The sequence below is a fragment of the Nelumbo lutea genome, chromosome 5 (genome assembly GCF_056320005.1).
Source record: "Nelumbo lutea isolate HS-2025 chromosome 5, American lotus-T2T, whole genome shotgun sequence".
Classification (NCBI taxonomy): Eukaryota; Viridiplantae; Streptophyta; class Magnoliopsida; order Proteales; family Nelumbonaceae; genus Nelumbo; species Nelumbo lutea.
The window spans coordinates 30912857-30927332 of record NC_142688.1 but is presented as its reverse complement, the minus strand read 5'-3'; the positions used below and the strand labels follow the sequence as shown (position 1 = coordinate 30927332).

The window sequence follows — 14476 nt, the reverse complement described above, 5'->3', positions numbered from 1 at the left end:
CAATCTCAATGTTATGTTCAATGTACCGCATGTGAGAATAACATCTCAGTTCATATTAATAATATACTTGTAACACAAAAATATATAAATTGGTTCTAAAAAATTGTACTTTATGTACTTAAAAAAATTTGATATATATGATTTTGAGGCTAAAATTACATACGGTGATACTTGAGTATGTCTGATCATCATAGGGACCTTTAAGTGGTGGATCCGACCTTTGTTTGGGTCTCCTGTGCCTTGTTTTATATGAGCTGCTTGAGCTGTTGACCGGGCAACTTGGGTCGGGTCGGGCAAACAGTTATCAAATTCAGATGGCCGGCCAGAACCCCGGTTTAATTGAAAATTGAGATTATTCAAATTGGGCAGCCCGACTTGAACCGCTAGGTCGTGGGTATTGGATCATTTTGATTGACTATATAACCCGCCACCCGAAGAGTTTCGGGTTTACGCACGTTTCCGTTTTTACAACACTGCTTAGCTACACGTACTCACGTAGAGCCAAGAAGTGGGCGACCATTTAACACCGTTACCGCGCGCAGAAAGGTTCAAACGAGAGAACGTAACGTTTCGGAAGGTTTGGTAATCGGGATGCCGAGTCGGACACGAAAGTGTGTATCGGCCTATCGGGGCATTCCCTTTTGGGCTTTCCTCTGTCGGACGCGAAATTAATAAGGAGTTTTGACCGCATCCGAGGTGGCAGTGAATGGGCCCGGCGAGAAGGTGTCTTTGACCAAACGGAGTTCCCGGTTAGGTCTCTTTCCAACAGAGAGTGAGAAGGGGGGGTGGGCCGGTGGGCGGGTATTTAGTTTTGAGTTTTGACTAGAGTCGGGCAGCGGGCAGCATCTCTCGGGCAACTGAAACACTGCACGCCAGCCTCGCCTCACTTAAGATCAGCAGAAAGACAACAAAAAGATAATCGAACCATTTTCAAAGTAGGAGAGAGATATTGAAGATTAATAGAAAAAAAAGGGGGGAAAACAGAGAAAAAAGTTTTAATGCTGGAAAAGAATTTCTGAGGAAAGAGTAATGGAAAGAAATGATCGGGAATCTGTTGCAATCGTCTGTTTATTGTAATCCGTTTTGTTTTTCTGATGAGATCGGCTTTCGATTTTGATTCTCTTGACGCGTTATTCGAGGAAAATGGTGGATGTTTTGGCGACTACACTTGGACGAGTATGATGAGCTAGGGTTTGAGAAATTAGGGTTTCATTTTATGCGGAATTTAGTGGAATTTGTGTGGATCTGAGAAGATTGATGAAGTAGCCGAGTGGTTCAACTTTTGAGCTGGAGAGAAATGGTAGTCATGGAGCGGAAGATTGTGACTGCGGTTCTGCTCTGGTTGATCCTGGTGTTTCGTCCGTTGACGAGGATCTATGCTAATATGGAAGGTCAGTAGTTGCTGTTGACTCCCTTTTATGAGGCCTGTAGGACTTAGATCTTTGATTCTAAGTATTTCTGAGCTATTGATTTGATGAAATGTACACTCCATTAGCTGCTTCTGTGGTTGCTTATAATACACCGATTACTTTCGGGTCAAACAGAATAGAATCTCTAGTATTTACCTTTCGGTTGATTTTTATTTGTGGAATAAATCAAAAGGGCATGAAAATCGGGTAGAATTGGTGTTACAATTGCTACTATGCTCCGTTGAGCTTGTCTCATTCCGAATTTTCCGCAAGCCTGCAATTTCGGGGCTGCGAAGAACTTGATTGACTATAAGGCTGTAGTTCTAGCATGTTCAACTAATAAGTATTATATTCTCCACGTCTGGGTGACATGGAATCAAAATGTTAGGATCTTAATTGATTTCACTAGCATTGTTGACGCCAATATAAGTGGATGGCGTTGTATTGAGAATTCTTGAAAAGCTGTAAGGTGGTTGTACCCTTTTTACAGGCTATACCATTCTGATTAGGGGAAAAAATTGTTTGAAATTCTGCATCAGAATTTTCAACATTGAGAAAAAAAGAAAAAGACTAAAATGCTAGAGGCTTCTGCCTGTAGACTGTCTGTACTGATGGTAGCAATTGAATATGCTGACCCTTGCGTTTCTTTCACTAGTCTTTGACTTGACATTACTTGGCATCGATGTGGGGATTGATGAGTTCACTTTTATTGTTCTTCATTCTGTGAGTTGATTCTTGTTGCTTGCTTCTGTAACAGGTGATGCTTTGCATAGCCTAAAGACAAATTTACAAGATCCTAATAATGTGCTACAGAGTTGGGATCCCACCCTTGTCAATCCTTGCACGTGGTTTCATGTCACATGCAACAATGATAACAGTGTCATAAGAGTGTAAGCTGTTTTCTTTTGTGCTCGACATATAGAAGTTGCCAATTGGCAGCTGACATTGCTTTTTATTGCCTACCTTATGCTTTGGTAATTCTAATCGCATTTATTTTCTTACAGTGATCTTGGAAATGCTTTATTATCCGGTGAACTTGTCCCACAACTTGGTCAGCTTAAAAATTTGCAGTACTTGTAAGTTGTGCATGTATGATATGAACATTTTGGAGTTGTTTTGCGTATATGACTTGTAAGTTTCCATCATTCTGCTGATTGAAGTTTGTGTTCACCATACTTCTAGAGGTTGTGCATGTTCCATGAAGATTTGCCAATGTTTTAAAACGCGGAGGCGTGAGGCGTAGTTCAGAATGCAAGAGGCGTAAGCCTCCCGAACACAAGGAGGCGTAAGCCTCCTTAAGAGGGGGGGGGGTTAGGAGGAGGATGAAGAGGAAGAGGGGATCCCATTTTTCTTTATTTTTAATAAAGATCTTTTATATTAAGAAGAATAAAGATGCATAACATTAGTTGAAAAAGGGGGGGGGGTCTTGTCGAAGCGGAGCAAGACCCCCCTAACTCAAAAAAAAAAAAAACAAATTGGGCTGCATCGAAAAGGGGGGGGGGGGCGAAGCCGAAGGGGCAGGGGGAAAACCACTTTCTTTCCCCCTTTCTTTTCTTCCCTTCCATTTCCTTTCCTTTTCTCCTTTTTTCTTCTCTTTCTTTTACTTTCCCTTCCCTTTCTTTTCTTTTCCTTTCCTTTCCTTTCCTTTTTTCTTTTCTTTTTTTTTCTGTCTTTTTATATCAGATGTGCATGAGGTATACGCCTCTGTCACGCCTCATGAAAAAAACGCAAGAGGCGCACGCCTTTTAAAACACTGAATTTGATGTCTCTATAAGTTATCTTTGACCAATGATTTACCCAAATAACGGAATTAGTATGCAGGAAATGGCTAAATGTTAGTCATTTTCTTCTTTTGCTAGCAAACCCATCTTGTCTGTTTAGATATGTTACTTGTCTCATACCTTACCTTAAATAAGATTGGAACTACTTGTGATCAAAGAGAAAATGCTATTTTTACATTTCATATTGTAACATAACCTATATAACTTTTCCTTTCATTAGATATTTAAACATAAAGCTGTTACCTGATGCTGGTTGTGGCATTCCAGTGTCTTGGAAGGGGGGCAATATGTGGACCTAATCTCTGCCACCTTTTGTACAAAGTGGCTTCTTATGAGCTTTTCTGGAGTCTGGTTTGCCTGCTCCAAACTCCAGAGAAGTGTCTTATTTAATTATTTGTGTTGAACTAATAATTATTTAAGTTTTAAGTAAGCAAGTAAGCTGTTGCTAATGGTGTTTCTCTTCAGGGACTGGATGTCAGCAAAAAAATTAATTAGCTGAGAGCCTGAGAGCACAGTCACACTTTTTTTGGTCTACAGATTAGCTGATACATTAACCAAACAAGGGGTTAATAGGGAATATTTGTATTGGGCTTCTTGTTTGTAACTGCTTCTTCTATTATTATGCTTATCCTTGGGAAGGGTTAAAGAGTTTACCCCTTCTCTAGGAGGCTGTAATTGCTGTACTTTGTCTAATTAATAAAATTTCTGTTACTGATAAAAAAATATTTGTATTGGGCTCGGTTGTTATCTGTTTCTTTTTCTTCAATTATGCAAGAGGTAGCAGCCTGCACCTCTCAGAAGGATGCTTGTAAAGTTTGTATGTTATGTATATCCAATAAAATTTAAAGGTATTTATCAAAAAAAATATTTTGCTGATAAAGAAAAGGATGGGTGTGCTACCCCAAACCTCTGCATGGACTTGTTTGGGCTTGCCTCAAGGGGCCTTTACAGGGTTAGTGGGTCAACTCCCTAGGATTAGGAATGCAAAATGTTTAACATTACACCAGCTACTTGAAGAAATACAACTGGGGGATAAATGATTGAAAGTTTTACATGCTTGAATTATTGAGTGCTTGAAGTGCTTTGATATGATATATATTTGCTTTCACTTCCACATTCCCACTTTGAATATGCTTTATATTTTATGCTTATGCATTTTAATTTAAGTCTACAAGGTTTTCAAAACATTTGATTTCTTTCAAAACTCAGATATGCATTCTTTTGTAAGTTACTTTGTTTTTTATATTTTTGAAAATTTTAAAAAAATTGCACCTTGCTTCAGAAAGGTGCTTGCCTCGTCTTCCATCTAATACTAATACTAATACTAATACTAATACTAATACTACTACTACTACTACTACTACTACTACTACTACTACTACTACTACTAATATTAAACATGTTGAAGAAGAAATCACAAATGAAAGCTAACCACAAACAATGAATAAAAAGATGTCTCACGTTTTCCTCTTGCTTCTTTGTTATGGGCCCGGGAATAGGATCTCGTCACGGGTCGGTCCACGGGGAAAACCTCCTGTTTTCCCTTGTTCATCCCTGCTCTTGATGAACCTATCTTGGCGCCCTAATGGTGATTTGTCCAAGAGATCACCTAACTCTCCTTGCTCTCTTTCTTGACTGAAATTTTCGATGCTTTTATTGAATAATATCAGCTCCTTAAATAGGAGATTACAAGAGGTAGAATCCTACTTTTAGGAGGACTCCTTGCTAATCTACTACTCTATCCTATTAACTGATAAGATAAGATAAGACTTCCTTAATCTATCCCACTGATAAGATAAGATAAGACTCCCTTAATCTATCCTACTGAACTGATAAGATAAGATAAGATAAGACTTCTTACTAATCCATACTACTGAACTGATAAGATAAGAACACTGAATAGATAAGACTCCTACTAATCCCTACTACTGAAAGCAGATAAGGTAAGAATACTGAATAGATAAGATAGGATGAGAACACTAAATTGCTGATGCTGCGAACACTAAATTATTGCTGCTGCTGCACTAAATTACTGCTGCTGCTGCACTAAATTACTGCTGCTGCTGCCGGCACCCACATCATTCTTACACAAAAATCACATATTAGGAATCGGAAAACCTTTTAATTTCAGATGATCCAGAGCTAGATGCTGTCCGGTGCATCTAACCAAGTCAATGCCTCCACCCTTGGTAGGGAATTGGATCACCACAAACTCCACTAAAATTGCAATTCTCCTGATTTGTAGTTAATCTGTAACAAAGGGTTTAACAGTAAGTATTCCACCTTTACATTCATTCCACCATCTCATGTTTGGTGCATTTGAATCAACATTAACAGCTCTCAATTTATTGAGAAGATAAGAGCTTTCTTCCATTTTTTTTATTAATAGCAGAATTAATTTCATTAAAAAATAGAGGAATTTTAGTACAAGAAGAAAGTGGAGGAATAAACACTCTTAGCCCTCCCCAACAAAAGCATTACAAAACAGCCCAAAATAAGTTATTCCTTCCCGTCCTTTGTTTAGCAAGTGTATCGGCAACGGCATTAGCATCTCTTCTGACCCAATTACAAGACACCTCTATCCCATGCAACAGTTTGACATCTTTCCACTTCTCATAAGTGTAGCACCACCATCTATCTTCCTCCTTTTCTTGGAGCCAGCTAATTACAAGCTTTGAATCACCTTCAATTAACAACTTCCTGACATTCAACTCTTTAGCCTTTTGAATCCCTTCCATAACCACCATAATTTCAGCTATTAATGAGTCCCCAACTCCAATTGGACCTGAGTAGAGCACAATAATATTCCCCTCTTCATTCCTGAAAACTCCACCTATGCCAGTTGGACCTGGATTGCCTTCACTGCTATCATCAAAGTTGAACTTAATGAAGCCACAAGGGGGTCTGGGCAATCCTGGGTTGTCTGACATAGGTGGAGTCTTCAGGAAATGCCCTAGTTTCCCATTCAAAACTTGCCAGCCCATACTTGTCATCGCTTTTCTCCAAAATGCCTTTGTCAAATCTCCACATAAAATTAAACTTTGATTGATATTTTCTGGGCAATCCTGGGTTGTCTGACATAGGTGGAGTCTTCAGGAATTATCAAGGGAACATCATGGTTATTTTCTCCGGCTCTATAGGCTATGGGGATTCTAGAAAGGGATGAGCTATTGGCTGTTTTGCAAGGGCTAAGATTGGCCAAAACTCTTGGTTACAGAAATCTTATGGTGGAACCATGGAAGGTCCCATGGATGGTGAATGGTTCTTGGAAGGGGATTCAAGGATAGTTGTGGGTTGGCTAAAAAGTAACTATAATGGTTCCTGGATTTATAGATATATGGCAAGAGAAATGTTGCAGCTGGAAAGGGAGCTATTGGCTATGTTTTATGGACTCAAAGATAATCCAAAAACCTCACTGATGAATTAGCTAGGCAGGGACCAATAGGAGGGCTCTGTATTGGGGGGTTAGTCCCCATGAATGATGAATATAATTAGAAGACTTGAACAAGGGGTACATAGCTGGGGCTAGCCTATCACACTAAGGGGTGCTTGGTACATTTTGTATACCATTATTCTTCACACGTTAACAAACATTCTGGACCAATAAAAGAACTGTAATATGTACCAAAAAATCTATCATTCATAAGGTCAAATTACACATTACATGTGTATGAGTTTTGACTCTCAACTGCCAAACTTATGTTTGGTGCATGTGAAACAAATAGGTTCATGCCAATCCATCAGAAATTAAAGTCAGAAAATCACTACAGATTTTGTGGATCAAGCATATATCCCTTATTCTCACCCATGCCTTGTTATGTTGAGGACCTAAGGTAGGAAGGCATCAGATGTAATGAAGGGACCAGTTATCTTGGAATAATAGTCATATTTAGTGATGAAATTTCCTGTTTCAACAGCACCAATTTGCATGAGTTGATGAGTGCTTCTGCTTATAAACATCAACTGCAATTTTAGCCCCTAACCTCTTATGGTAATGAAGTTACAATAATAACTAGTACTGGTATACCTTTCTTTGTTTTCTTGAAAAGAGGTAAAATATTGTATTAATAAAAAGAATTTTTTTGATGAATAATATTAATAAAAAGAAATTACACCCCCACACTAACACAGCAAGGAGCTGTGCCAAAAAAAACCTCCATCTGTACAAAGAAGTGATTAAAACATTACAAAAAAGCAATGCGGCATTCAAAATGATTAAACATTAGTACTGGTATACTTAAAGTTGAAAATGATAGTCTATATTGGTTAAGCATTCAAAATGTACGTGCAGTTGCAGTCTGGAATTTGCATCTTAATATTCATGCCATGCTTTGCATTTTTCATATGATAGTATTGAAGTACTTAAAAGCCAATACCCAATGTTGGTCCCAACTATCTGGGATTGTCAGAGAGGTAGACTGTATACAGAAATTGCTTGTCAAGGCCTTGCTTAACTGAGTATGTAGCAGAAATTGTTTTATGAGTTGCATGTATCAATCTTTGACAATATAGATGTATACTTTTCAGCAGAGGATTCTGCCATATTACTGCAAATATTTGATGTACAAAACATTAAAGTTGATTTTTTTTTTATGACAGGGAACTATACAGTAATAACATTAGTGGACCAATCCCTAGCGAACTTGGTAATTTAACAAGCTTGGTGAGCTTGGATCTTTACTTGAACAATTTCAGTGGTCCCATTCCAGACTCATTGGGGAAGCTGACAAAGCTGCGTTTCCTGTATGAATACTCATCCTTCAACTTTACTTTTATGAATATTTTTTTTTTAGTTGCTGCTTGACACCCAAAGCAATGACAATAATTGACCTTTTTTGATCAGTAATGACAATAATTGACCTTTTCAACCCCTGCTTGCACATTATATTCAAATGGCACTAGTATCACAATGTTTCTCTAGTATTTGAATGAACTGCCTTCCAGGTTCCAGCTTTTCATTAGTTTATCCGGCAAGCTGGACATTGCTCAATTCACCCCAAATGACCCAAAATATGTTACCAAGCCTTTGTTAGAAGCTGCACTGAATGAGATGATCCAGATCCTCTTTCTTACAAAGCATAAAAATTTTGTAATGACACTTCAATACATTGGCCCATAAGATTTTAACTAAAACTACATTGTGGGAAAAAATAGAGAACTTTAGAGGAATTTAGACTATAGTTAGGTTTACTTTAAATGGTAGAACCCTTGAAGGGTCTATGAAATGAAAGAATGATTTTTTGAAAAGTGTCTCCCAGATCCCATCTCCATGTATTCATCTTCAAGCTCTTCTTCAACTTGCTCCTAATGTTGGGTGTCTTCTTACCACTCATTCAAATTTCTGTTAAGATCAGGTCTGTATTCCTAATTCCCTAGTTACCTTATCATTGTTTTAAGATGTGAGCCTAGGCGCACAAGTGAGGTGCATTTTAAATTGAACCTAGGTTCACTCTAGGAATTAATCCAGGTTACCTTTCACCTTGGCCTGGGTATGCACCTTTTATAAGTTCGCTTTATTAGCTTTTTTATCATCATCATCATCATAGTCATAATCCATGTTCATGAGAGTTTGGCAGCCTATGAACTCTAAATGACCTTTTATTGTTGCTTGTGCTCCAGTAATGGTTTATCAACATTTCAAAAAACAAAAACAAAAACCTTTTGAATACCTAAAACCCGGAATGTTATAGATAGAATCTTAAATAGTAAACTTTCCACTAAAAAATCAACAAAAGTCTAATTGATCTCTGATCCCTAATCCTAAAACAAAATGAACTGTGACCAACTTCCTAGGATTAGGAATGTGAGACATCTAAAAGCACACTAGACTTAAAATAATCTAACTAGGGGATAGATTAAAATGCTGAGAGTTTTACAGGCATGAATTGTTGAGTACTTCAAGCACATTGGTAGAATTCACATCTCTGATAGGAATATATTGTTTTTCTTTCTTAGCAAAAAAGTATCGTTTTTCTTTCTTTTTTCGTCACTGAAACTTGAGTCCATAAAATGAGGGCTCTACCTCTCCTCCCTTCATCCTACTCCTTTGTTGCTTGATGCCTCTATTTCTTAATGCCCTCATGGATTTGTATGTCTTCTATAGTTTCTATGTATTTGGATTATGACATTTTATAGATATATTAAATTTATTGATACTTTTTTTTCCTGAGCTATGGTTATGGATTATCACATTATGCCATTATGGAGGTTTGTATGCTTTTTATTTGATATATAAAGCAGATCTTCATATCTTTATATGCCAATTTATTTATTTGAAGAATGATATATTTTTATGTCATTTTGTTTCTATAGGCCCATGTTGTGTCCTTTTTTGTTCTGTAACCATTCCACTACCAATTTTGAATTACCGTCTGTAATCAACTTGTTGAAATTTATTTTATTTTATTTTTTTGCCTTCTTGACACCAAATAATACAGCCATGGTTTCTGTTCTTAGAGAATCCCCTTCTCGTATTGGCTCCAAGTACATAGCTATCAGAACATCTCTGTTGTTCCTAAACACTCCCCCACGTTATTTATCAAAAAAAAAAAAAACACTCCCCCCACGAGGACCCTGGATTTTCCATACTACTATCATCAAAATTTAATTTGATATAGCCTTCTCTAGGAGATGACCAACATTTTAGTGTCATCTCTTTCTTACTTGAAGATCCTGCCACTTCCCTCCATTTCCTAAAACTGTCATCACTCATCAGTGGTAAATGGTGAAATGAGATCCATAGTTTTGATCCAGTGTGCTACCCTCACTATATGTAACACATTCAATTATTGCTTCTCTTGTTCTCTCTTTTTACTCAAATATTCTTGTTGCCCTTGTCCTCTTCCACATTTTCTTTCCCCTCTTATTCAGCCATCTGATTGTTGTAGAAGCAAAACGTTCAGCCATGTTGATTGGGGCCTCCCACCTGCACCCAAAAAAGGAAAAGAACCATTCCAAATAGCAGCAACAAATGAACAGGGGATTAGTAAATGGAAGAAGTCTCATTACAATCCTTGCAAAGAACACTCCAATTCGGAGATAAACACCAATAAGACTTGTGACACTGTCAAAAAAAACCTTGTTAATCCACATTGTGTTATGATATTTAACATCACATCTAAGATCTTAAGACTTAGGACTAGGACTAAAATAATTTTTGGTTTGTCACTAGCCCCAAGGCTAGCTCAGTGGTTAGTCTTGCTAATATGTGTTCATTTGACTGTCAAGTTATTTTGATTCATGTATTGCATTCTGATAATCTGGAACTTATGTCTTCTTTTGGAATGTTCATGCAAGGATAGCCGGCTTAACAACAACAGCTTGTCGGGTCAGATTCCAATGTCCTTGACCAATGTCTCAGCACTGCAAGTTCTGTATGTTTCTAAAAGACCTCTCTCGTCTTCAATCAAAATCATTATCCCTCTTCCCTTTACTGACTTGCACTTGATTGCAAGGATGTTTTGTTAACATTTAGCAATTGGACTAACAGGGATCTTTCCAACAACCATTTAGAAGGACCTGTTCCAGATAATGGCTCATTTTCTCTGTTCACTCCTATCAGGTTTCTTGTTGATAAAATTCTTTGAAATGTATCGATTTTTTTTTTCATGATCGTTAATGTTAACTTGATTCATGTTTATTTCCTGTCTGCAGTTTTGCTAATAATAAAAATTTATGTGGCCCGGTTACTGGTCATCCTTGTCCAGGATCTCCCCCATTTTCCCCACCTCCACCATTTGTGCCACAACCACCTGTTAATTCTCCAGGTCTCTCTCTCTCTCTCTCTCTCTCTCTATCTATCTCTATCTATCTATCTATCTATCTGTGTGTGTGTGTGTGGATTATCTTTCCTTTTTTTTTCTTTAGTTCATTTGCCATTGCCATTTGTAAAATTTTGTTTCAGGAGGAAATAGTGCCACTGGAGCAATTGCTGGAGGAGTGGCTGCTGCTGCTGCTTTACTCTTCGCAGCTCCTGCTATTGGGTTTGCATGGTGGCGTAGAAGGAAACCACAAGAACATTTCTTTGATGTGCCTGGTTAGTGATTTAGTCACTAAAGTTGAATAAATTGAAAGTCTTGTTTAGCCAGACTAGGACTGCATTTGGTGCAGCTTCTTGACTAGGCTCTTTGGGCTTCTCATGTTTAAGAAACTAAAAGTTAGTTTTAAAATGTTTGGCATGTTGAGTTTAGATTGTCCTCGTGGATAATTTTCAGCTGTTTTACCTGATAAGCAGGAGGCATTCTGTATTGATTTCGGCTTCTACTTTTTCAGTGTTTACAAAACAATAAACACACATGCACATTTTATAACTTTAAGATTCCTTTTTAAATGCCAGCAATGCCCTCAAATTAAGCCTTCAACTATTTGTGATTACCTTAAAATTACTGGGATGCCCCAAGTACTTTCAAAACCTAGATTTGTGTGTTTTGTTTTCCTCCTTGTGCTTGTCCATTTACAACAAAAATTTATCCACAAATAGAAGCACTGCTTATGATAATTTTGAAGCTACTGTTTTAAGCCCTCCCAAACACTGCCTAAATTCTCTGCTACTTTTGCAGCTGAGGAGGATCCAGAAGTTCATCTTGGTCAGCTAAAAAGGTTTTCACTACGGGAACTACAGGTTGCTACTGATAGCTTTAGCAACAAAAACATTCTGGGTAGAGGTGGATTTGGTAAGGTGTACAAGGGACGCCTTGCAGATGGTTCTTTAGTTGCAGTGAAACGTCTAAAAGAAGAGCGTACACCAGGGGGAGAACTGCAGTTTCAGACAGAAGTCGAGATGATTAGTATGGCTGTTCATCGGAACCTTCTTAGACTACGTGGCTTTTGCATGACACCAACTGAACGCTTGCTTGTCTATCCCTACATGGCTAATGGAAGTGTTGCATCATGTTTAAGAGGTTTTGTTCTCTACATTCTTTTACATGATTTCTCTTCGATTTATTTCTGTCTCTCTGTGTGTACATATGTATCAAAGTGGTATGGTAGATTTGAGTATTCATTTTTAATTGTTTTCTCAAACATAAATGCACATTTGTAGAACGTCCACCATCAGAGCCACCACTTGATTGGCCAACACGGAAGCGAATTGCTTTGGGATCTGCAAGAGGACTTTCGTATTTGCATGATCATTGTGACCCTAAGATCATCCATCGTGATGTCAAAGCAGCAAATATATTGCTAGATGAAGAATTTGAGGCAGTTGTTGGAGATTTTGGGTTGGCCAAGCTTATGGATTACAAGGATACCCATGTTACCACTGCTGTCCGTGGCACAATTGGACACATAGCACCTGAGTACCTATCCACAGGGAAGTCATCAGAGAAAACTGATGTTTTTGGATATGGAATTATGCTTCTAGAGCTTATTACTGGACAAAGGGCATTTGATCTTGCTCGGCTTGCAAATGATGATGATGTCATGTTGCTGGATTGGGTATGCATTTACATCCATATTTTTATTGATGCACATTTGATTTCTCTTGGTTTTTTCATTTCAATGGATCTTATTTGTCCATGAGATTAGATTGGACACTCTGATTCATTAATTATGGTTACACTTGCTGATCAAGTTCTCACTGCCTATTTTTGAGCTTGAAATCTAATTTAGACTGTTCTACTTTGGTTTTTGTTAGCTTCATCACACAGTTGTCCTATTACTTTATGATGTATTGCTCATAGAAATAGAAGAAAAGAGGGAAATAGTCAGTTAAAGACAAGATAGAGGACAACTGACATAATGCCTATGAATTAAATGAAAAGAACTATATGATATAGGCATTTTTGAGCACTGAGGCCCTATACTATGAGCTTGATCATAGCCAAGTTTTATGTGAGAGAATTATTTAGCAGCACCTCTCTTTTCTACTCAGTAATGAGGGATTGTGTGCATTTCTTGGATTTATGACAACAGGTTTATTACAATACCATGTCACAATCCTCACACTGGATGTTCATCCATTCATTTTCACCTGCCTGATGCTAAAATTGAAATCTTTTCATTTGTCATTTAGGTTGAGCTAAGTACCCAGAATCTTAGTATCAAGGTCTCTGCTTCTCAGTATGTTTGCATATTGCATGTAATTCAAATGGCTGGGTTTGAGTGATTCGTCGGCCTCTGATGCAATTGTGCAACTTTTCAGGTAAAAGGACTTCTGAAAGAGAAGAAATTAGAAATGCTGGTTGATCCTGATCTGCAGAATAACTATGTAGAAGCTGAAGTGGAGCAGCTGATCCAGGTAGCGTTGCTTTGTACGCAAGGCTCCCCAATGGACCGTCCCAAGATGTCAGAGGTGGTGAGAATGCTTGAAGGCGATGGCTTGGCAGAGAGGTGGGAAGAGTGGCAAAAAGTGGAGGTGGTTCGACAGGAGGTTGAGGTTGGACCCCCTAGGAACTCCGAATGGTTTGTTGATTCCACTGACAACCTCCATGCTGTTGAATTGTCAGGTCCAAGATGACCTTGCCAGGGCCAAAGTAAAGAGGAAATTATTTACTCCCTTTTTTTACATATTTTTCTTCACCTTTTTATCATCTTGTTAGTCTTTTGTAAGCCCATCCTGTATCCAAAAGTGAAATTCATCACGTCTGTGCATATGAATCATTCTGGGGCCATTTGTATCATCTGCTGCAGCCTTTTCTCCATGATGAATTGATGTAATTTTTAAACGATGCTATGTGGCAGTTTGAACTTTCAGGTGCCGGGTCAAACTCGGCCAAAGAAGCACCTCTCGTGTCATGTCATGCAGTTCAATTGGTTTTTTGTTATTAACAGAATTACAGAGGTACGGAACTACCTCATAGGCACATAGTAAGGATTGTAACATGACTAACAAATTGCTCTCTGGAAACATTCCATGGATTGTAAGGTTTAACCCCTTCGCGTGCTCTTTTTTTTTTTTAATATTTCGAGAGAACTCGCGTGCTCATTTTCCCTTTTGCTTCTTCCCCCTTTACCGTTTCTTGTAAAGTGGATGGGCCTTTTTAGGACGACCTTTTGCTCTTTTCTCTTCTTGTTCCCCTTCTGTTGTATATCTAATTGATGGCTTATGCTACATACACTGAAATGATTTTGTTGTGACCCTGTGGGTTGCTACGTACATTTCAGACAATGCCCTAAAAAATGGGCAAATTGCCCCGTCTTTATTGCTCTTTGGCTTGGAAATTCAGACAATGCCCTAAATCCAGGTGCCCATGGCTTTTCATTTCTGAAGGTATCATGATGTTATAAGAATTGTAATAAACCACCTGTTTTTGAATATGTAACTGAATGTTCAATTGCAGAAAGGTC

General features: G+C 38.1%; 1 protein-coding gene across 1 annotated transcript; it reads left to right on the top strand.

Annotated features, from left to right (window-relative positions):
* The first annotated feature begins 890 nt into the window (after positions 1 to 890).
* LOC148851420 (LRR receptor kinase BAK1) lies at positions 891 to 13912 on the top strand. Its single transcript, XM_088944396.1, has 11 exons — positions 891 to 1391; positions 2167 to 2299; positions 2414 to 2485; positions 7790 to 7933; positions 10492 to 10563; positions 10680 to 10751; positions 10844 to 10956; positions 11094 to 11225; positions 11749 to 12090; positions 12231 to 12625; positions 13332 to 13912. Exons 1-11 carry the CDS (start codon positions 1298 to 1300, stop codon positions 13644 to 13646), a joined length of 1884 nt encoding a protein of 627 aa, XP_088800522.1. The 5' UTR covers positions 891 to 1297; the 3' UTR covers positions 13647 to 13912.
* Positions 13913 to 14476: the final 564 nt, after the last annotated feature.

Excerpts from the sequence above, each read along its gene's own strand:
- LOC148851420 (XM_088944396.1), top strand. The coding sequence starts at position 1,298 with ATGGTAGTCATGGAGCGGAAGATTGTGACTGCGGTTCTGCTCTGGTTG. Across the intron at positions 2,300-2,413 it reads GATAACAGTGTCATAAGAGT|TGATCTTGGAAATGCTTTAT; the intron begins GTAAGCTGTTTT and ends ATTTTCTTACAG. Across the intron at positions 10,564-10,679 it reads GTCTCAGCACTGCAAGTTCT|GGATCTTTCCAACAACCATT; the intron begins GTATGTTTCTAA and ends TTGGACTAACAG.